General features: G+C 40.8%; 1 protein-coding gene across 1 annotated transcript; it reads right to left on the reverse strand.

Moving 5' to 3' along the window:
• Positions 1–6,662: 6,662 nt before the first annotated feature.
• Positions 6,663–21,376, reverse strand: LOC139465044 (26S proteasome regulatory subunit 8). Its single transcript, XM_071246736.1, has 13 exons — positions 21,316–21,376; positions 20,345–20,419; positions 19,059–19,128; positions 18,238–18,335; positions 15,007–15,132; positions 13,837–13,998; positions 12,728–12,891; positions 12,020–12,096; positions 10,731–10,807; positions 9,711–9,809; positions 8,973–9,083; positions 7,680–7,766; positions 6,663–7,002 (listed from the first exon to the last, which is right to left on the reverse strand). The coding sequence occupies exons 1-13, from the start codon at positions 21,334–21,336 to the stop codon at positions 6,949–6,951; spliced, it is 1,221 nt and encodes a 406-aa protein (XP_071102837.1). The 5' UTR covers positions 21,337–21,376; the 3' UTR covers positions 6,663–6,948.
• Between the last annotated feature and the right edge of the window lie 1,057 nt (positions 21,377–22,433).

Below are 22,433 nucleotides of genomic sequence, written 5' to 3' on the forward strand. Positions count from 1 at the left end.
AACTCACAACATGCATCGGATTCATCATCAATCATTCCAAGTCGGGACTCTCACTCGTTCAGAACCTAGTTTACATGGGGCCGTTCTCCTTCTTCACAAGGGCATTCTCTGTCCATAAGAGGATTGTTTAGTCCCATGCTCCTCGTGATCGACGATGCACTAAACCCGGTCGATCCACACGACCAGATGGTAGATGTCCCTCTTCGGAAGGTTAACCACTCTCCAGGATCTGATTTGCAGAGGAAAGTTACAGTTACGCCCTCTACAAGCCTGGATAAACGATCTTCGGGATCAATCCCTGGACACGGGTTCCTTTATACCAAACACCTTCCAACACCTCTTTTTTATCATCAACATGTCATAATGGGCATTCCTCTCACAGTTGCTTCCAGAACATCATATGTTCACGGATGCCTTGGTTTCAAGCTGGGGAGCCCACATGGACGATTTCCAGAGATACAGGGCTCATGGACTGGGACCGAGAAGGATCTCCGTATAAACTGCAGGGAGATGAAGGCGAATTTTATGTGATCCAGAGTTGGAAGAATCTCCTCGTCAAATCGTCAGTCCTGATCGCCACAGCACTGCCGCCGTGGCTTATATACAGAAACTGGGAGGAATCAGGTCCTGTTCTCTGATGATGGAGACTTCTAGTTTATTCGTCTTGACCGACTCATACAATTGCTGTATGCAAGCGAGATGTATTCCATTGACGGTAGGAGGTACAGCAAAAACACGTACTGCACACACTATTTAAATGTCGTTGTTGACTGACAAGATGCGCTACTCAGCTGATGTGAACCAGTTGATTTTTAATGTATATGATTTCTTTCAATGTATTGCAGAAAGAGGAAAACCATTTTATGCCATTAATACACACTTGAAACGAGCTTCTAAAGCTCTTGGTATATCCCCAAACAAGCTGAAAATTGTTGTCCGTCGACGGGACTCCAGCAACCAGGCGAAGCAGGTGGGGGAACATATCAAAACCACTTAGGGTTGATGAATTAGACTGTTTTCAGAAAAATCAAGTCAGACGTGCAATTAGTAAACGCATTCAGAAAATAATTTCATGTCACTACGTCTCTTGAAGAAATACCTGAACCCAAAAAACTGAACATGATTTAATTGTTACAAAATACAAGCTACATCAACTATTGCATACATTTGGATACATCTACAAAAAGATTAGTGGTGAAAATAATGCTGTTTCATGTGAACTATCCGACATCTTTCGTCTCCGAAAACATTCTCGCCGAACCATCAAGCAGACACATGAAGAAGGATATGAGCCTGATTTCCTAGATGAGACGAGGGTAAATGCCTCTCATACAGCCAGCAGTAGTAGGTACCCAGTGGGGACTGTAAGGACTGTAGGGAGAAAGTTACCTATGGGAAAAGGTGAAATGCTCCATAGTGGCTGTTCTAGTCAGGGTTTGCTCCCAGGCTGTGACCTTGTCTTTCGAGCAGAGGCCAAGGGCAACAGGGAATACCACACAGAAGGGTATTTCTGGAGTGGTGAAAAATAAATTGGTTCCTGCTTTGCCTGCCAAGTCCCTTATTATCATGGAAACTGCACCATATCACAGTATGCAGGATCAGATCAAACAAACCTGAGCCAGTGTACATATGTTTGACAATTACATCAAATGTCAAAGACACGCCGTCTTACGACTTCCTCCTTACCCCTGCGATCTGAACCTAACGGACTTGATATGGGGTATCGTCAAATGTGACGTTGGACGATTGAACACAATGTTGGGATGTTGAAAAGCTAGTAAATGAATCACTTGGTCGGGTAAGAGTGGACACATGGCAGGTTTGCGTTACCAAAGTCGTCAACGAGATATAGTCAATATAATGGTCACGTGAAGGACTTCAGCAAGCAACAGTCCCATCATCAGCAGTGACACAAGCAATTCTGACGACGAGGGCTGTGACATGAGCAAGTCACCAGATGACCCCTCTTTTGCTGCCATTCCCTGTACCGTTGTGTAGCACGTGCAGTACGTATTGGCGCTGTTCCTCCTACCGTTGTGCCCCCCTTCGTTCAAGAAGTCACATAACACATAACTTGTACACATAACAACATGATCATTTCTGAAACCTGGAGTCCCGTCAACAGATAACTTTTTTCAGCTTGTTACCAGGCATACCAAGAGCTTTGGAAGCTCGTTTCAAGTATTTATTAATGACATAAACTGGATTTCCTCTTTCTGCTTCACATTGAAAGAAATCATACACCTTACAAATCAACTGTTTCACATCAGCTGAGGAGCGCACCTTGCCAGTCAACAACGACATATACTATGTAGCACGTGCAGTACGAGTTTGTGCTGTTCCTACTACCGGTGAAGACATCAACCTGTACACATACCAACACGATTGTTATTTTTCATCCCATCACTGAAAAAAGTTGTCTTAGAATCTATCATGATTTTATGTGTTCAAGTTGAACGGGGCACACCGGTTAATAGCAGATATTGTAGGGTACAGGGTATTCATTGTCGTGTACCATATTAACATTTAATAGACTATTCCCGATTCCCGAGTTTTTTCCAATTCATCGTTCTCATTTGGAGCCAAACGGACTGTAGATTGATAACCGTTTGACCGGAAATGACGTCACAATCAGGAAAAGAAATGGACCGGAAGTGAAGGAATTCATAGAAACCGAAATGATAGCTAAAAGTAGAAATTACTCTTCTTCTCCTTCTTATAATTTATAAAAGTCTAGTTTATTAAAGATTATTATACCATGCAGCTGTGTTCAATTTACACTGAAAAAAATTAAATACATGCATTATTTTAAACATAATGTATAATTTTAGTAAATAGAACATACAGTATTCGTTTCACGGAACTCCGAACATTGTGGTGAATGTAAACAGGCGGATTGGATGTTTCGAGTTTGACAATACCTAAAAAAAATAGTGCACAGACTGAGGGCTTCAGTCCTTTAAGACCGTCCTGCCAGTACTAACAGCGGCACATACTAACACGACAGTGCCCATTATAAAAATGTTGCAAATGTTTAATATGTCAATCTTAGTCTTTAATTTTAATTCACTGGTGTATTTCCTTGAATTATTTAACTGGATTTGTCATTCCATGACCATTTTCTTGACACCAGGACCACATGAACATTAAACATCAACATTAATATTTCAAGGTAAATGAAGGTATCTCTTTGTCCACATTTGGACAAGCAGTGAGGGAAATTACTATTGTGATATGTGACGTCTCTGCGTGAGTAATATATGACTACTGATACCATACCGGCAGGCATTTGTTTACAGGCAAACATCCATCTTCTCGAGTTCGTTGCCTGCGCCCACTTTCGCCTACAGTTCGTTTCGTATACAGTGTAATCATTGTTATGTAGGGGGCACGGGTGGCCTAGTCGTCTCAGGCGTCGTGATTCGCTGTGCAGAGTTGCGTCCCTTGGGCACGCCAGAATCCTATGATTGCGGGTTCGAATCCCGGTTCGCCCAGATTATGTTTCTAGGTTTGTCAACACCATGAAGGTGCTCTTGGGTTACACCGAAGTGGTAAATGTCCAAGACCTGCATTTATCATCCAAAACAGGCTCCCACAGGAGATATCGCTTGGATTAGATCAAGCAATATCTATACTGTAGATATCGCTGCAATGAAATTACATCACAATGCTTTGCAGACCATTGTGACGTCACTGTTACCATGACGTCACAATCAAATGACATCACTAATGGCTCTGCTACTGAAGCTGTTAGCTGTACTTTTTACACTGAAGACACTGCTAATTACTGTCTACAAATTGAAAAAGGTGAAAGAATGATGTTGAATGATAAATAAAACTCGTTGATAAAGTGGCAAAAATCCTCGGCAAGCCTCGGAATTTTTCCACTTTTATCAACTCATGTTGATATATTTGATATCAAAAGACACTTGGGTGAGATTCTCTATTTATCATCCAAAACTGGCTCCCACAGGAGATATCGCTTGGGTGAGATCAAGCAATATCTATACTGTAGATATCGCTGCAATGAAATTGCATCACAATGCTTTGCAGACCATTGTGACGTCATTGGTTACCATGACGTCACAATCAAATGGCATCACTAATGGCTCTGCTACTGAAGCTGTTAGCAGTACTTATTACACTGAAGACACTGCTAATTACTGTCTACAAATTGAAAAAGTTGAAAGAATGATGTTGAATGATAAATAAAATCTCTCCGTCCTGTTTTTTTTTATCAAATATATACTCGTTGATAAAAGTGGCAAAAATCCTCGGCAAGCCTCAGAATTTTTCCACTTTTATCATCTCGTGTTGATATATTTGATATCAAAAGACACTCGAGTGAGATTCTCTATCTCTTCGGGCTTTCCTCCCACATGAAGCTGACATGCCACGATATAACTGGAATACTGTTAAAAGCGGCGTAAAATCCCAACTCACTCACTCACTCACACTCAAAGTTATGAACAAGTGATCAGAGGGGTAATAAGCTGCAGTCGAAAGAATGCTGCACCCTTACCCTCCAGTTCATATTGTTCCACCTCTATTCGCCTACAGTTCGTATTGTTCCACCTCTATTCGCCTACAGTTCGTATTGTTCCACCTCTATTCGCCTACAGTTCGTATTGTTCCACCTCTATTCGCCTACAGTTCGTATTGTTCCACCTCTATTCGCCTACAGTTCGTATTGTTCCACCTCTATTCGCCTCCATTCGTATTGTTCCACCTCTATTCGCCTACAGTTCGTATTGTTCCATCTCTATTCGCCTACAGTTCGTATTGTTCCACCTCTATTCGCCTACAGTTCGTATTGTTCCATCTCTAATCGCCTACAGTTCGTATTGTTCCACCTCTATTTGCCTACAGTTTGTATTGTTCCACCTCTATTCGCCTACAGTTCGTATTGTTCCATCTCTATTCGCCTACAGTTTGTATTGTTCCACCTCTATTCGCCTACAGTTCGTATTGTTCCACCTCTATTCGCCTACAGTTCGTATTGTTCCATCTCTAATCGCCTACAGTTCGTATTGTTCCACCCCTATTCGCCTACAGTTCGTATTGTTCCACCTCTATTCGCCTACAGTTCGTATTGTTCCATCTCTATTCGCCTACAGTTCGTATTGTTCCATCTCTAATCGCCTACAGTTCGTATTGTTCCACCCCTATTCGCCTACAGTTCGTATTGTTCCACCTCTATTCGCCTACAGTTTGTATTGTTCCATCTCTATTCGCCTACAGTTTGTATTGTTCCACCTCTATTCGCCTACAGTTCGTTTCGTCTACAGTGTTATCAAAAACAAAGTTCACAGTGATCACCAGTGATCTGAGGGGTAATAAGCTGATTCTTTCAGAAACATAGTAGACCTGCCTGAGTATAATAAAGAATAATAAGTGAGTTGAATATATTCATCATACACAATAGTATAAGTGAGGATAAGAACAACAGCTTTATTACAATTAGAAGCGTTCTTACACTGTGCAAGACAAGTGTATATACAGGTATGAGGCAGTGTTTATACAGTTGTCTCATACCTGTATACAGGCTTGTCAATCATACTCTGTACATCCCTTGCTCTCAAATGTATAAACACTGCCTCATACCTCAACTTGTTCTCGTTGCTATATGGCTGAAAAAATGCTGATGCAACGTTAAATCATAACTCACTCACTCTTGTAGAGTAGGGAATGAAAAATGCGGTTCAAGATTACTACACTTGCCCTTGCATGTGTGTCTGCTTAAGCTGGTTTTATAGTGCCAGCTAAGTGAGACACCAAGTTGTAGATTAACATAGATACACCACTCAGACACAGAATACCAAGCAGACCAATGCTTGTTTTATCCCCCTAAAGCCCAGCACCAGGCAGGGTAACAAGTACCATCTTTTGGTATGACATGGTCAGGGAATCAAACCAGACTTTCCGCTCTACCGGCAGATTTCTGATAGAGTAAATATTTACATCTAATTACAATGTTTTGAATCAAAACTACATGTCAGGGAACTCATGTTTGTACATGTCATCAATAGTTGTATTCATTCAGGACATATTTTCAAACAGTTCCCCCCACTGGACCAGTGATTGATATTGTAAACTTTGTCCATGCCGCCAGGGTAAAATGACAGAGCCTGACCACTTGATCCTTTTAACTGCCTCAATTGCTGAGGACCAATTCTAACCTGGAGGTGAGGTGAAATGGGATTTAATGTTGTATCAAAGGCTATTGAATTTATACAGCAACCTGCATGCGTGTGTGTTTGTGTGTGTGGCTCCCTGCTTGTACTAGACCAGACTGTTGTCGATTTTACAGTGCTAGCCCAATGAGATATCATGCTGCAGTTGAACATGAATACCCCACTCAGACACAGTATACTGACTCCGAGCCAACCAGTCCTTGTTTTAGCCCCTTAATGCAGAGCGCCGGACTAGGTAACAACAAGTACCATCTTTCAACGTCTTTTGGTATGATGCAGCTGGGGATCAAACCCCAGACATCTCTAGACGGACCACTAGACCACAGAGACGGTCAATTCTAACCTGGAATCCACATGAGCAAGTATCTATGTGACATCAGTGTAAACCCTGGTTTAATCATTGTCATTATCTACACTAAGACAGGTGGGCTTGTATAATAGTTGACTTGACTTGGTTCTCATGGTGACTAACTAACAACAGTATGTACATATACCTTTTATTTCTGAGATAGAAACAACATTCTGATGACAGAAAATCACCATAAACATGGGCATGTCAAGCCAGCCAGCGGAATCAACTGCAAGGTCACATATTATACAAAATGATGTCAATGAACATAACTGACTGACTACAAACATGACATGCATACTACATATGGTGTTTTGCTTAAATAAGCACAGTGCTTGGAAACAAACATTCTCAAATTTGTTTTCCAGGCATGTGACACTCCGGTCTCTTCATGTATGCAGAGAATTACTTCCACTGTTTCTTAATTGAAATGTTTTTCTCTGCATCCTTCAACATGATCTGCAACAGAAAGGCATAACATGAGGCCATGACAAAACACATGTCAGATAATCATCGCGCCTCAGTATCAAACACCCTGTCTCTCATTATGTTTTTTTCTTCAGGTTACCACAGATGAAAACTTGCACTTTCCCTTCATCCCCTATTTGATGAAATGGAAACTTTTCAAAATCCAAACAAAGCTTCATGTGAGCCACATCGCCAGACCCTTAATGCATGAAGATGCTCTTAACATGCTGAACAGTTTGTTTAAAGCCATTATAAACAAGAAAGAAATTCACATTTAAAAAAAGTAATGGATGAAAATCTGATGGTAACTAAATCCTTTAGTTAATCAAACGATTAATCAAAACATATCAGTGGCGATGAGTTGGTTGAGTTTGTGCTGCTTGACATCAGACAGCAATATTCAAACAGTATCAGAGGAAACTGGATTGAACAAACTGGTGGTTGATAACATGAGCAACAATCAACAACATCAGTGCATGTTGACACAGTCAGGTCTCACAGTTTGATCACTCAAATCTCATTAGCTACACTAGTGTAACCATCATGCAACAGAATAGATGTTCACACAAGGACACAGTGTATATTTCTGTTAGAGGATTATTGTTGACAGAATTACTAGATACTCGCAATTCCATATCCTGAACACAACACTGGTAAAGAAAACCTACCTTTGCTACAGCCAGTTCAAAGTCTTCCTGTGTGACGTGCACTCTCCTCTCTCTCAAGGCATACATCCCTGCCTCTGTACATACACCCTGCACAGAAAGACATACATTATTATCTTCGCTGAATTCAGCCAGATATTACTTGTTTCCTGTCTTAATGAGTGAGGGAGTTGGGTTTTATGCTGCTGTATACAGTGTTTCTGTCATAGATCAAGGCGTGTGAAGGCCTGATATGATGCAGGCCTTTGACCTTTGGTGGTGAAACCCACAAGTAGCATATGATGCTGACAAACCTAGAAACAATCAGGGAATCTGGCATTCGAACCCATGACCACTGGCATGCCTAAGAAATGCAACTCTGCACAGTGAATTACCACTGGGCCACCTGTGCTTCCTACTGTTGTAATGGACAATGTGAATCAAAACAGATTTAAAGACAACTCTGTGTCGAGGTGGGGAGGCGAGACGAAAAGGGGTTTTACGTCTCGTTCCAAGATTACTGTGACATTTCATAAATCCATGAAATAGCGATACATATATGTTTCAGTTAGTGAGTGAACTAAGCTCAATGGCCAGTCTGCAATATTCAAGCTACATTTTGACTGTACATAAATGCGTATGGGCCAGGTAAACTAGTAGTGTCTGAAAGCATGAGTAACTATCTACCTCGGGAGTATGATCACATGCAATCTATTCTGACCTGAAATCCCCATGTTTTGAAAACAACATGCATGGAACAAATATATAAATAATCCTTTTGTCTTTCTGAATTTGGCACAAGGATAATACATGTATAAGGTTGACAGAGAGCACCATAAGCATAAGCTCTAAGAAAGAAATAGAGCAGTTGTCAATTTTCAAGTTAATTAAACCTTGGTCAGTGGTTGACCACATGAGCAATTCATAAGCCAGATCACACACTAAAACAACCCAACCCTCATTAATACGAGGGCTGACTGATGTGATGTGTTCTGAACCTAATAGTGAAGTCTTACATAAAGACACGTCATAGAGGTATATCCACAAATTTCTTTAGCAAATTGTTTCGCTGTGACGAGTCTGTAAAATAAGCAGGGGTCTGTGAAATTTGGAAAATGGACAAACTTCAGGATCGTGCAATGAGGCAGGGAATTATGTGTTTAAATGATTAAGTCTTTAGGTCAAGTATTTCTATCAATCCCCCTCGTAGCTATTGTGACAAGCTTGGGGGACCTGGGACCAATTCTGCCAGTAATCCCCAAAAGGTTGAAAGAAAGAACATTTCATATAACCTACTTTTTTGTCACATATATTTACCTTAACTTCAGCACCTGATGCACCTGGCATCATTTCAGCAATTTTGCGTAAATTGATGCCCCGGGTCAGGTTCATTTTTCTTGAGTGGATTTTCAGGATGTCTAGACGAGCCTGAGAAGACAGTAACAGTCATGTAGTGTACATGCTACATAGGAACAGTGTCATGGCCCTGCAGCTTATATATATATATTGTCATGATTGTTCAGAAGGATGTGTGTCCCACTGACACAGGCACATGTATTAAGGAGAGGAACCTACTCGGTTCTATTTACGGGTTCAAACATAGACATGATACTAAAATGTAGACAACATTAGTTCGTCTTCCATGCCACCATTACAAACTATGTGTACTCTGTGGTCATTGTGGAAGTGATGGATAATGTGACACTAGTTGAGTCTAACATTTCACTAGGTCTTAATGGTGGAATCCATGTTTGCTTTCACATACATGACATATTCAAACCATTATTTTTAAGATACCACATAATCAGTGATATATCAAAAAATCCCATCAAATGACAATCATGTATACTCTAGCTATTGTGTCCACCAGCTTATTTGATGCCAAGTTCACACTGTGACCTTAACCTTCACTGTCACCCAATCATCCCAAGAAGTATAAAGGAAGTACACCATTGTACACAGGTTATGAATTGTCCAAGTCAATTTTGAGGCGAGCTTTAAAGGATCTTTGCTTCTCTATCTTACTGCTGTGGAGTAAAGCAAACAAGCACCCACCTCCTCGTTGGGTGGGGGAAATTCTATCTTTCTGTCTATCCGTCCCGGACGTAGTAAAGCTGAGTCAAGGATGTCAATTCTGTTGGTGGCCATAATAACCTGTAAGTAGAAATGAATGACTTAGTAGAGTTGGAAATATCTGTAACTGAATTACATAAAATGACAACCCAGCTCTCCAAATTCAACTGGGAGGGTCACAAAGTATACGCCAGAGAAAGTGAACTTAACATAGACAAGTTGGGATATCAAGCTGACCACAATCATCACAAGATCAGAATTGTGTTTCATCATGTTCATTATTGAGATGGATCTTGCACACATTTCCTAAACATTTTCTAACAATTTGTCCAGATGTGACAATCAAGACAGGTTCTACATGAACATGTAGGCTGCATGTTAACATACTACTGCTCCAAAAGTGGCCATCTTGAACCTGATGAACATGTCGTGAGGACAAGGTACGATAAGGGCTCTCTGTCTGACCCAGTGATCTGGATAACTCAATAAATGAGCAAACCTTTACATATAATGAAACTCATATGTTCATATCAATGAGAATTAGACTGTCTGTTTCAACAACCGCAGGTTTGGGACACATAATACCTCTACATGCATAGGTAAGGCTAAGGTGTTAAAGGGTATGATTACAGATTGTTTAGCATTGTTTAGGTAGTGGCTCCTTATGTTTGAACATGAACAAATCTTGGACACAAACTGATAGTTATTGGGGTGAGTGAGTATGGTTTTACGCCTCTTTCAGAAATATTCCAGCAATATCACAGTGGGGGACACCAGAAATGGGCTTCACACATTGTCCCCATGTGGGGAATTGAAACCAAGTCTTTGGTGTGACAAGCAATGCTATTCCATTCAACATACATCCTCACCATGCGCACTGCATGAGTCTAGTTAGATCTAACAGTCAAAGATTAAGTCTCACAGATCACCAATGCTTGTCATCTAGTAATGCTTCAAACTAATATTGCTCCAAGGGAGACAACTTGTGCATCAGCTCCTTACTTTGATGTTTTGCTTCGGTTCAAAACCATCCAACTGATTAAGTAGCTCCAGCATAGTCCTTTGCACCTCACTGTCACCTGTAACAAGAGTATGTAAAGATGCACACTATCAAACAAATTTCAGATTTGTTCCTACAGGAGTGCTAGTCTTCTAGTTCTACCCGCTGTCTCACACTGCCCTGCTGAGGCTGCTGGGAGTCAACTGTCGTGAGGGGTCAACTGGGTGCTAACTTATGCAAGTAAGTGGTGGGTTAGGAAGGAGGGTGAGGTGAGGTGAAATGGGGTTTAATGTCACATCCATGTTTCATGCATGTTTATAGCGACATGCATGCACGTGTGTGTACACGTGTGTGCGTGCGTGCGTGTGCTTGTACTAATCCGGACTAATGCAGATTTATAGTGATAAACCAGAGATATCATGCAACAGTTCAACATGAATACCCTATTCATACACAACTACTGTTTCAGAGCAGACAAGTCCTTCTTTTGGCCCCTTATTGTCGAGCGCCAGACAGGGTAACAGGAAGTAGCATATCTTAACGTCTTTAGGTATGAAGTGGGATCAAAGTCTCTGGGCGGACGCTCTTCGACTAGACCACAGAGGCGCTTTGGAGGTGGAAAGGGGAGGGCTCGAAGGGGGAAGCGAGGAAGGTGTATATCTTATTGCTTGACAGAAAATTAGGATTTCATTTTCACTAGCTAGAAAGAAAATAAAGTAGCCATGGGCTACCAGCATGTCCAGACAGGAGCCTATTTCACACGATGCAATCAGTGAGAGAGTGAGTTAGTAATGTCTTAAGCTGCTTTCAGCACTAATCCAGCAATATCATGGTGGGAGACACCAGAAATGGGCTTCACACATTGTACCCATGTGGGGAATCGAACCTGGGTCCTCGGCATGACGAGCAAACGCTTTAACCACTAGGCCACCCCACCGCCCCCACATGATGCAATCAAGCAAGTCACAGACCCTGACCGCCCAATGCATTTAGTCATCTCTTACGACCAGCATAGGTTGCTGGGGACTCACTCTTACCCGGAATCCCATTAGGGGACAGTTTGGTAGTAAGACCCGTTCCTCTCAAACCGCACGCACAAGACAGCATTGAATCATTATAACAAGTCTTTGTGTTTTTACACATAAGCTACCAATTACTTTACAAAATGAAGTCAGCTTGTATCCTTGAAAATCATGCACAGGGGAAGCGCCCTCTGTCTTATTATTCATTGTTTCTTCATGTTACAGTAATGCACTCAATCTAATTTCGATTTGTAATTACTGTTGCCTACCTCCGGAGCCACCTTCTAAACGTGATGATCCAATTGAGTCAATCTCGTCCATGAAGATAATAGAGGGTGCATGTTCCCTGCAACACAAAGGACAGTGAATGACAAAGGTTTAGGGTTAACGCTATTAAAACCAATTTCAGGGACACAAGATTTCACATTGACATGATTAATTCTTTGGTCTAAATTGTTTTGGGTGTCAATGACATCACAACTGTATCAAAACTAGCAGTCCCAAATATCAGCATGATAGGCATGTTGTTCGAGGTATTGACTATTTCAACAATATCAACATGACGAAAGAATAAATTAAAAATATAATTAAAATTGGGCTGCTGGATAGTTTGGTCAAGTTTAAATAAGTCTTAAGATCTTCTACCTGCAATATTCCAGCACTTTTTCAAGCTCCATCAATCAAGTGACTAGACTGATTGCTATGTAGGCAAACATTCTTAAAACTTGTACATGATGAACATACTGTTCTATTATGAACACACTATTCTATTATGAACACACTATTCTATTATGAACACACTATTCTATTATGAACACACTATTCTATTAGAATCCATGACTTCCTGAATTACTAACACTGCTTACATGTGAACAACTTTGTTTGACTTGTCTCTAAAATATAGTGCAAGTCAATGATTAGCAGGATAAGTATGACTTGGTTCATCTTTTCTCAAATAAAACATTTTCCCACAATACCTTGCCATGACGAAGAGCTCTCTAACCATCCTTGAGCCCTCGCCAATAAACTTCTGTACAAGTTCTGAACCAGACACTCTGATGAAAGTGCATTCAGTGTGATGGGCCACAGCTCGGGCCAGAAGAGTCTTGCCTGTTCCAGGAGGCCCATACAACAGTACTCCCTGTCAAGAAGAGATTCACTCGCTATACACTGAGCATGTTGAGGTGAAGTGAAATGGGGTTAAACATCATGTTCAAGATTATTTCACTCATATAGCGACATACAGGCAGGTGTGTGGCTGTGTGCACTAGTCTGGACTTATAGTGTCATCCCACTGAGATACCATGCTACAGTTTTACACTGATACTCCCTTCGAGTCAGAGGGTGCTTCATTTATTTCCTTAGTGTCATGCCACAGGCAGGGTAATAACAAGTACCATCTTTTAACGTCTTTTAGTATGACCAGGCCAGGGGATCTAACGATCAACCTTCCTCTCACCAGACCAGAGTTAATACACATATGGAACACTAAAATTCAAGGCCTTTTCATGGCTGCCAACTGTCATTTTCAAGGCTTTTTTAGTTGGGTTATAAGCCTTTGTCTGTCAATATTGTATTAAACCCAGCATACAATATATTAGTCATAAGACCTACAAAGCAGTATGAGCATCACACATTTTCCGACAAAAAAATAAATTAAGTCGCTTCTGAATTCTTCAGGGTCTTTGGCACCCCAATCTATCACTTGGATCAATCTCACTTAAACATCATTGGTACATATTTTGGTGTGCATTAATCATTTGTAAATACTTTGATTAACAAGTATATGTCATTTTGTACAAATTCAAGGCTTTAAGCTATTTTGGAGATTTTCAAGGCTTTTCAAGGTTTACACTAAAAATCAAGGCTTTCCAAGAGATCCATAAAATTCAAGGCTTTTTCAATCCTGTAAGAACCCTTCAGACGGAAGCTCTATCCACTATAGTTTTAAAATGCTACATGTGCTTCCAGTGGTACTTCTTTCTGTTGTCCGTTTTACACATGTAGTAGTTGTGTCATGGTGCTCACTGAAGGTCACATGTTGGTTTAAATGGACAACAATATTCAAATTCATTAATATCCTTACCTTGGGCTGAGCTATACCAAGGGCTTCGAACAGCTCTGGGTGTTTAACAGGGAGTTCAATAACTTCCTTGATCTCTTTTATCTGCTTGTCCAGACCTCCGACCATCTCGTACGTAGAGTCTGGAACCTTCTCCACCATCATCAGACTCACTAATGGATCAACCTAAAACAATGGTGCGTCGGATTAAACAAACATAAAAATGAACACATCCGCATCCTTTTTTTTATTCTCAAAGGCTAAGTAATCATGGTAAGTGCGATCTTGTTATTTATTACTCTTATGTCATACATATATTGTGATATTTAAAAGTGTTTTGCAACTGAATTGATTTTGGAGGTCTGTTCTCAATGACCTTTTAATAATGGAAAGAGCATGAATTTTACCCCCCTTTCAGCTTTCAGCAAGTGTGAGAGAATAATTTTACTATCAACTATGTTTATACTGATATTTGCAATAAGCCATCATGTAGGGGAACACATTTGAACTAGGGTGTTACAACATAGGTTGTCAACTGATCTCGAGGGGTATATGGTGTGATGCATCCCGTGTGTGAGCCTTTGTACCCCGAGCTGTTGGGACATAGGCTCACACACAGGGTACATGAAACCACATTTACCGGAGGTATCGGTTGACAAAGAATTTATCTCCCAGACATCCATTCATACAGACCCGGAATATATGTCTGAAGTTTGACTGAGAAAAATGCTTTGATTCAGCCATTTTGACTCCTATTACTGACCTAGTAGATGAAGCAAACTGGCTAACTTCCCTTTATCCAATGCATTCGGATAAACATCGGTTCATTTCAGCTCAACAATACTTATGCGAGATAAGCAAGTTATCTAAGGCATGTTCCGATTGATTTCTCAGTGGAATATATGAGCTGGCTACATGGAAAATAATTGCCCACGCATTCACATAACCAATCAGAAAGTAGTATTTTGATGTAAGGTTAGATAATATCTCATATAATGATCGTGATTTGTTTTGGTGTGAAACTCTCCATATTCTATGTGGCTCGGCTGACGAGGCCAGTGCAATCAATATTTTGTGGTGAACATGATTGATTATTCTAGGATTTTTCTAATTGGATTATGCAATCAGATGTAACAATTTGTTTCATGACAGCAGCGGAGGTAACACTAGCCCTAGACATTTCAGTCTGCTTACCTTGTTTGGCAAGATCTTGTGGAGAACATAGCTGTCATTTCTGAGAGCAACTCTACAATTAGGTGTGACAGTATTGATGTCTATGTTCTTGTCTAAATCAACAACAAACTTTCCTTCTGGATGAACCTGTAAAGAAAATACTTTTTTTTTAAATTCGGCAAATATTTCATGTACATGTAATACAGTAGAGCCTTTACGTAACAGCATTATCTTCAGAACACAGAGTATGCATGTTTCATTTGGCCATGTAAGCTAACATTAGGCAAAAAGCAGACAAACAGAAATCTGTGTGGAGTGTTTGGTCTAATGCAGGTTTGAATGCCTGTTAGTCAAGGCGTGTCACCTTAATTGAGGAGGCAACTCAGGCAAGGGATGCATTTCTTAAAACATTTGCAACTTTGGTAAAACCCAGAACATGAAGGTATGCTGCTGACAAAACAAGAACCACAAGCCGGACAGATCTGGGACTCAAACTCATGATTCTAGGATTCTGGCACGGGACTAGTTATATACTTGCAATAGTGAGTGAGTATGGTTTTACGCCGCTTTTAGCAATATTCCAGCAATATCATGGCGGGGGACATCAGAAATGGGCTTCACACATTGTACCCATGTCGGGAATCAAACCCGGGTCTTCGGCATGGCGAGCAAACGCTTTAACCACTAGGCTACCCGACCGCCCCTATACTTGCAATATGACACATACCTCAACAGGTTGCAATACAATAAGACAAGAAAACTTGACACCTTAACAATGGACAAGGAAACATTTCGAGTATCAAAAGAAATGAATAGTAGCTCAAATGCAACCTAAACACATTTAACAGATTCAGGTGAGTTAATAAAAGAGGGACTTGAGGCCTCTTGCGCACAAGCAGAACATTGTTTTACCATTTATGTTCATACCATTTAACATTGCAAACCATACCATACCTTTATCTACTTGTGTCCTTTTGTATTGATACACGACCTTCACTGCACAGAGTATCGTGATACATTTGGTGAATCATTACATTCGCAAACATGATGTAAGGGACACAACTCTGCACAGCAAATTGTGGCAGCGAATAAGAATGGGCCATCCATGCCTAGAGGAGCATCAACAGCTGGTCAATACACAGGGCATGTAACAGTTTAGTCTGTTAGTTATATAAGGCACAAAGACAGGCTGTAGTGATTGAGAATAACCGGTTACAGGCCGGCAAAGCCACATTTCGAAAATAGATAGCCCAAATTGATGTGGCGCTCCCGGCAATGGTTATGGTTGCGTGATTGTATAATGTGGCTCTCACGGCTATGCTGTCAAAACATGCTTTGTGATTCTAACAGGTTACCGTATATAACAAAACAAGTCTTGTTTTATCATTTCTTATTCAACAAGGATAACATATTCATCTGAACTTTACATTGATGAATATGAATAGCATATGAATATCATAATGGATCATAACTGCAGATGAAGGAGGTCGCCCACGTGGTCAGCATATTCCATCTCACTCAGGTGTTGGTTCAGGAGCTGGATCTTGAGGGACGCAATACGTGCATCGATTGCCTTGTACTTCTTTCTTCGTGAAGGTTCTGACCACTGGTGAGAGAGTCTCAGGACTGCAACCTCTTTGAGGGACTGCTCTCGCTGAAATAGCTTCACTACCTCGTAGATGTTCGGGTGGCACTTCTTGGCAAGTTTCTTTATCTTGTTGTGCCACCCTTCCAGGTGATTGTTGGTACGGTGGCCTTGGTTTTCGAAATGGTTCCAAATCTCTGGCATGAAGGCCTGTCCTTGAACCCAACTGGTTGTCACGTAGTCCATGAAAGCAGTCACTTTAGGGCCAGCAGGAGAGTCAGCAATGGCATCAAGCCACACATCATCCACTTTGTCACGAGGTACTAGAGGGAGGGCAGCAGCTCTTCTCACCAGCTTCTTCACCTCCTCATCTTCCTTATAGTCCATCACCAGACCTTCTTTCTGCACCTTCCTCCAGATACATTGGGTGAAGTGAAAGAAACACCCTCTAACTAATGTCCCAGGAAATACATCAGTCACGGCATTGTGAGCTGCACGTTCAAAGTCCAATTGAATTGTAAGTGGGGCAAACTCTAGACCTCCTCTACTAGCACAATCGCATAGGTACTGAAACATGTTGACATAACACTCTTTTTTTCGATTGGACAACAAACAGTAAACTAATGGAAACATATGGCCAAACACCTCAGCGTGTAAACAATAAATCTGATCAAACAACTTGGGACAGGCATAAAATGTACCATCACAAAATACAATGTCTGCAGTACACAAATGTTCAATGTTCTTGTCTGTAGTGAAGATGAGGATGTCGTCACTAACACGGTGTAGGAACTGGTCGCCTCCCTCAGTCTGGGAGTACTTCTCCTCCAGCTGGATCTGGGGTCTGCTGTCAGGAAGGCGGGGCAAGGTCTTGTGTCTCTGGCGGTAGAGGATAGTGGTGAGAGACTTCAGGGCTGGTATCTGCGTCAGGAGGGCATCTGAGACGATGTCATGATGTTGGCGTAGTCTGGATATCTCCTCTCCGTAGATAGTGGGTATAGGGGTCGTTTCTGTCCTCGCTCTCTCCATCAGTCTAGCCTTAAAGGCATCAACCTCAAACTCGAATGGTTGTGGGTCGTGGGAGTGACCCGTGATCTCAATGGCGTGGAGCAACTCACCCAGAGTTGTGATCCTTGCAGTGCACTCCTTGACAATACAGGACCAGTATCTTCTTTCACCACGACTGCTCTTACACCGAAACTTAAAGCCATCATAGTATAAATGTACGCCTCCTCTGACACTTTCAACGAACTTTATTTGAACTTGTGCGTTTGCCATGGTTATGATATGGAGTGAACACGACATCACTTAAATATGTTATGAATAACAGGATGAACTCAATGTCAATTAAGACGGCCTTTGATCTCTAAAGAACACGCTTAGTAATTTAAATGTGAGATACTCATTTAAAGGTATCTCTAAAGAACACCACGCTTAGTAATTTAAATGTGAGATACTCATTTAAAGGTATCTCTAAAGAACACCACGCTTAGTAATTTAAATGTGGGACACTCATTTAAAGGTATCGGTAATCGGATTAATTAATTACCCGCTAGAATAGGTGAAATGCACTCAGCTGTAAATGTGGCTCTACCGGCAATAGCCATTTCTGAAATGTGGCGCTCCCGGCTAGACACCGAATAACCTGTTCACTTAATCTGACATACCTTCACCAGCACCTTCTTTTTGTCCATAGGTTTAACTACTTCTCCAACATATGATCCCTGTTCTTGCAGCAGCTGCAACTCCTCTCTCAACATCCTCACTGATGAAGCAAGAAGAGTTAGCTATACCCCATGCAAAACGCTTGCAATTGCTCAACAAAACATATATAATTACTTATCCAGCGTATTATCAATGATAATATCTCCAATCTTTCATGATATAAACCCTGGTCTCATCAGCTCATAGCTACAACAGCTTCGTTATGAGTCCAGTTCGAGAGCTGACACTAAATGTAGCTGTCCAATCAAAATTACACTCATGTGCAAGAGATGTTTTGTGGGAAGTTATTGACTTATTATGTCACTTCCAAAAGTGGCTATGGTTGAAAGATTGTGAGAAGACCCATGGCATTTATCAAAGATGTTACAATGCACTGAATAAATGAGGTGAGTCTGTGTGGTTATCACTCAGCAATATTCCAGTTATATGACAACAGCCTGTAAATAATCGAGTCTTAACTGATAATATGATCAGGCTTCCAATCAAGTCACCAAAACTGACCACCTGATTGCATTTATAACCAGCTTAGGTTGCTAGGGATCAAGTCTATCTGTAATAATGAGTGAGTGAGTACGGTTTTACGCCACTTTTAGCAATATTCCAGCAATATCACTGCCGGGGACACCAGAAATGGGCTTCACACATTGTACTCATGTCGGGAATCGAACCCGGATCATTGGCGCAACGAGCGAACGCTTTAACCACAATGCTTCTTGACCGCCCCAGAATAATAATGAAACGGCATCAGAAATTTGTCTTTTACCTTTTGCATTCAATTCATTTCTCTGTGCTTCTAATCGTCTTAAGTTCTGGGTCTTTTCAGTGACCACAAGCTGAAAATAAACCCAAAGTCTTACTTTAAATCCTTGTAACATACCAACAAACTTTAAGTCTTCATATGACTAACCATGTTATGACACTCTGTAACTCAACAGTAATTTTCTGGAATATAAAAACATTATCATGAACATGGAGGTCATATAAAATATAGCAGATCAGTAGCAACAATCCAGCCTGTCAGATCACATTGATGCACAATCAGTCAGGTCAGAGATCATGTGTTGTAGTTTGAAAATGCAGGCAGTATAATTTCAGCTATACCACAGCGGCCTGTACACATGGTAAATCAGTGAGTCTGGGTCAGATAAACTACTGGTTTATCGATTCATATTATGAGCAACCTCCCACACCATTGGAATAACGATGAAATGCAACCAACCAAGTCACTGAGCCCTGACCATTGGATTTGATTTAGTCATCTATGACAAGCAATCACAGTACTTGCGACCCATAAGCAGTAGAGGATGAAATGTGTAGATGAGACAGGTCCCTGCTATGCGTACAAGTGACTTCTTAAGCAGGGATCACTAATATGTGTGACGTCTTGTCCACGGATAACGGATTTTGTGCATGTAGCACAAAAACATGTCTACAAGTGTTATTTATTAAAATAATAAAACAAGATTAAGTACAGTTATTGATAGTTATACCAGTTATTGAATGACATGAAAGGAAAAATAAAAATAAACAATTAAATGGTCAATTTGAGAAAAATGTGCAAAATTTGAACACAATTAGCTGGTCTTTGACAGAAAACTTTGCCTACGTGTGTATTTTATAGTGTGATTACAACATACTTTAGCATTTTCAGGTAGAGAACTTGAAATACTAACTTCCCGATTTTTGTTGTCTTCTTGTAAAATGTGAGAGATATGTCCCTAAATATTTATAACTTGGCCCTCCAGCAGAATACACAAAAATATATTCAGTAACTGGCACATGATTGTGTTTTGGATTGGTATCATTCACCATGTGTTCACTAAGGCTGATCATATGGCTGTTGCATGATAATTTCTCTAAATAAGACAAAAGTTTGAAAGCAAATATCACATTGTCCACTCAAACATGTTAAATGTGTTAAAGGTTGATGAAGACAAGAGTAGTTGTGATCATGGTGATGAACAGACCATATTGACTGTGTCCACAACATAATACCACCATGGACTGGCCTCAGGCTCATTAAACAGTGTTAAAAGGATGGGTACTTACTTGCAGCTCTTCAATTTTACTGATGTAGTACTGTTTGATTCCCTCATGATTAGTTGCTACATCAACATCCATCCTCTGCAGACAAAAAGGTCCGAGTCATACATATCCAATGTATATACATGGTATATCTTATTCTATCATGATCTAAATGTGGTCGCTTGTGGTTCATAAATGATCCCTCACCTGTGTGATTCACTTATGATCAGAACGATTAGTTGGAACAAACTGATAACATGGATAATAATCATCAATTATTGCTATTTACCGTGGCATCACAAATCAATCAAAATGTAAATCTTAGACTTAGACTTACAGATTTGGTGACACCAATCATCATGATGAACAATGACACCCAGTGTTTGAAATAAAGAAAACTGCCAGGCTGCTATTCATGCTATTGGGACTAAGAGACTTTAGAAGTTGCAGGGTCTGACCATGCTGACAGTGACATGGGTATAATGTGTGAAGCCCATTTCTGGTGTCCCACGCCGTGATATTGCTGGAATATTGCTAAAAGCGGCGTAAAAACCATGCTAAATTTCTCCATTAAGCGTAATACAGAGTGAAAGCAAATATCACAAAGAGCGTTTTCCACGAAAACAGGTGACGGGACTGAAGGAGTGATGAGAAAACTGCTAAAAACATATTCTCCTGTCTACAACATGTACTGGAAATTCATTTCGATTACCGGGTCGCGTTCATGTATATGTTTCACGATAATTGTCTTTACAGCCGGAAATCTATCTGTTTTTGCTGTCTGATTTTGAAAGTCTTTGGCCTCACTGTTGCTTATGTACAGATTCCGTAGAACAACTAACATTTACTACATCAGCCGGTCCCAACAGTCTACTAATTTGCATCTATTGAAAGTGAAAGTTGAATAAGGATTTGTTTATTGAAATGAAAAAAACAGTAATATGAGCATCTGAAGAATGATTATAACAAAACACAACATGACTAAACAAAACTACCTGATCCGCCATGATGGGCATCTTGAACCGGAAGTAATGCTGGGACCAGTGTAAGGCTCCGGACAGTGGTGTCCTCAGCTCCACCACAGTGCGTGACACATTCACTGCGCCAGATCATTCGCCACCTTTCAGGGGAGTCAATAAAACGCAATAACTCAATATAAAAAACATATGCAATAAAGTTACTTGTGTGACCCCTAACCCTTATTTGAACCCTTAAAGCAATAATCAACAATTTCATGTCAGACATTTCATCATTGGGCAAATTTCGGCACTACTTTTACAGTCTTATGAACATAAGCAAAATAGATACTGTCAACAGGCTAGATCTTCCCATCAGGGAACCATTGTTGATTAAAAAACATATATGATTGAATGTCCCTTGGTGTTTCCTACTTCACAGGGGTTACCAGTTGCCTAGTAGTCTCATGTGCAAAATTTACTGTGGGGGCCGCAGGTGGCACAGTCGTCTAAGGCGCTGTACAGAGTTGCGTCCCTTGGGCACACCAGAAACCTATGATAGTGGGTTCGTATCCCGGTTCGCCCCGATTATGTTTCCAGGTTTGTCAGGACTATATCCGTGCTCGTGGGTTTCACCGAAGTGGTAAACGTCTGAGACCTGCATCACTTCGGGCCTTCCTCCCACATTATGCTGACACGCCGCGATATAACTGGAATACTGTTAAAAGCGGCGTTAAACGCAACTCACTCACTCATATGAGGTGTGCCAGAAACCTATGATCGTTGGTTCGAATTCCAGTTCGCCATGACATGTATCTTGGTTTGTCAGCACCATACCCGTGCTCGTGGGTTTCACCGAGAGGAAACGTCTGAGACCTGCACCAGTTCGTGCTTTACTACACAATGAAGCTGACATGTCGTGATAAACTTAAATATTAATATTCAAAGTGGCGTTAAACTAAACTCGCTTACTGTCTGACCAGACTACTAAATTGATTTCTTCGAGAGTCATTTAGAAGTTGGAGTACTAAGTAAGGATAGGATTAATGGATGAACAACTTCTTTATAACAATTCAGAGCGACGTTTCGGTGTAGGTTCTAACACCGTTATCATCACATGCTTCATAACGGTGTTAGAACCTACACCGAAACGTCGC

Source organism: Haliotis cracherodii, unplaced genomic scaffold, assembly GCF_022045235.1.
Source record: "Haliotis cracherodii isolate W230 unplaced genomic scaffold, xgHalCrac1.p SCAF_17, whole genome shotgun sequence".
Lineage (NCBI taxonomy): Eukaryota > Metazoa > Mollusca > Gastropoda > Lepetellida > Haliotidae > Haliotis > Haliotis cracherodii.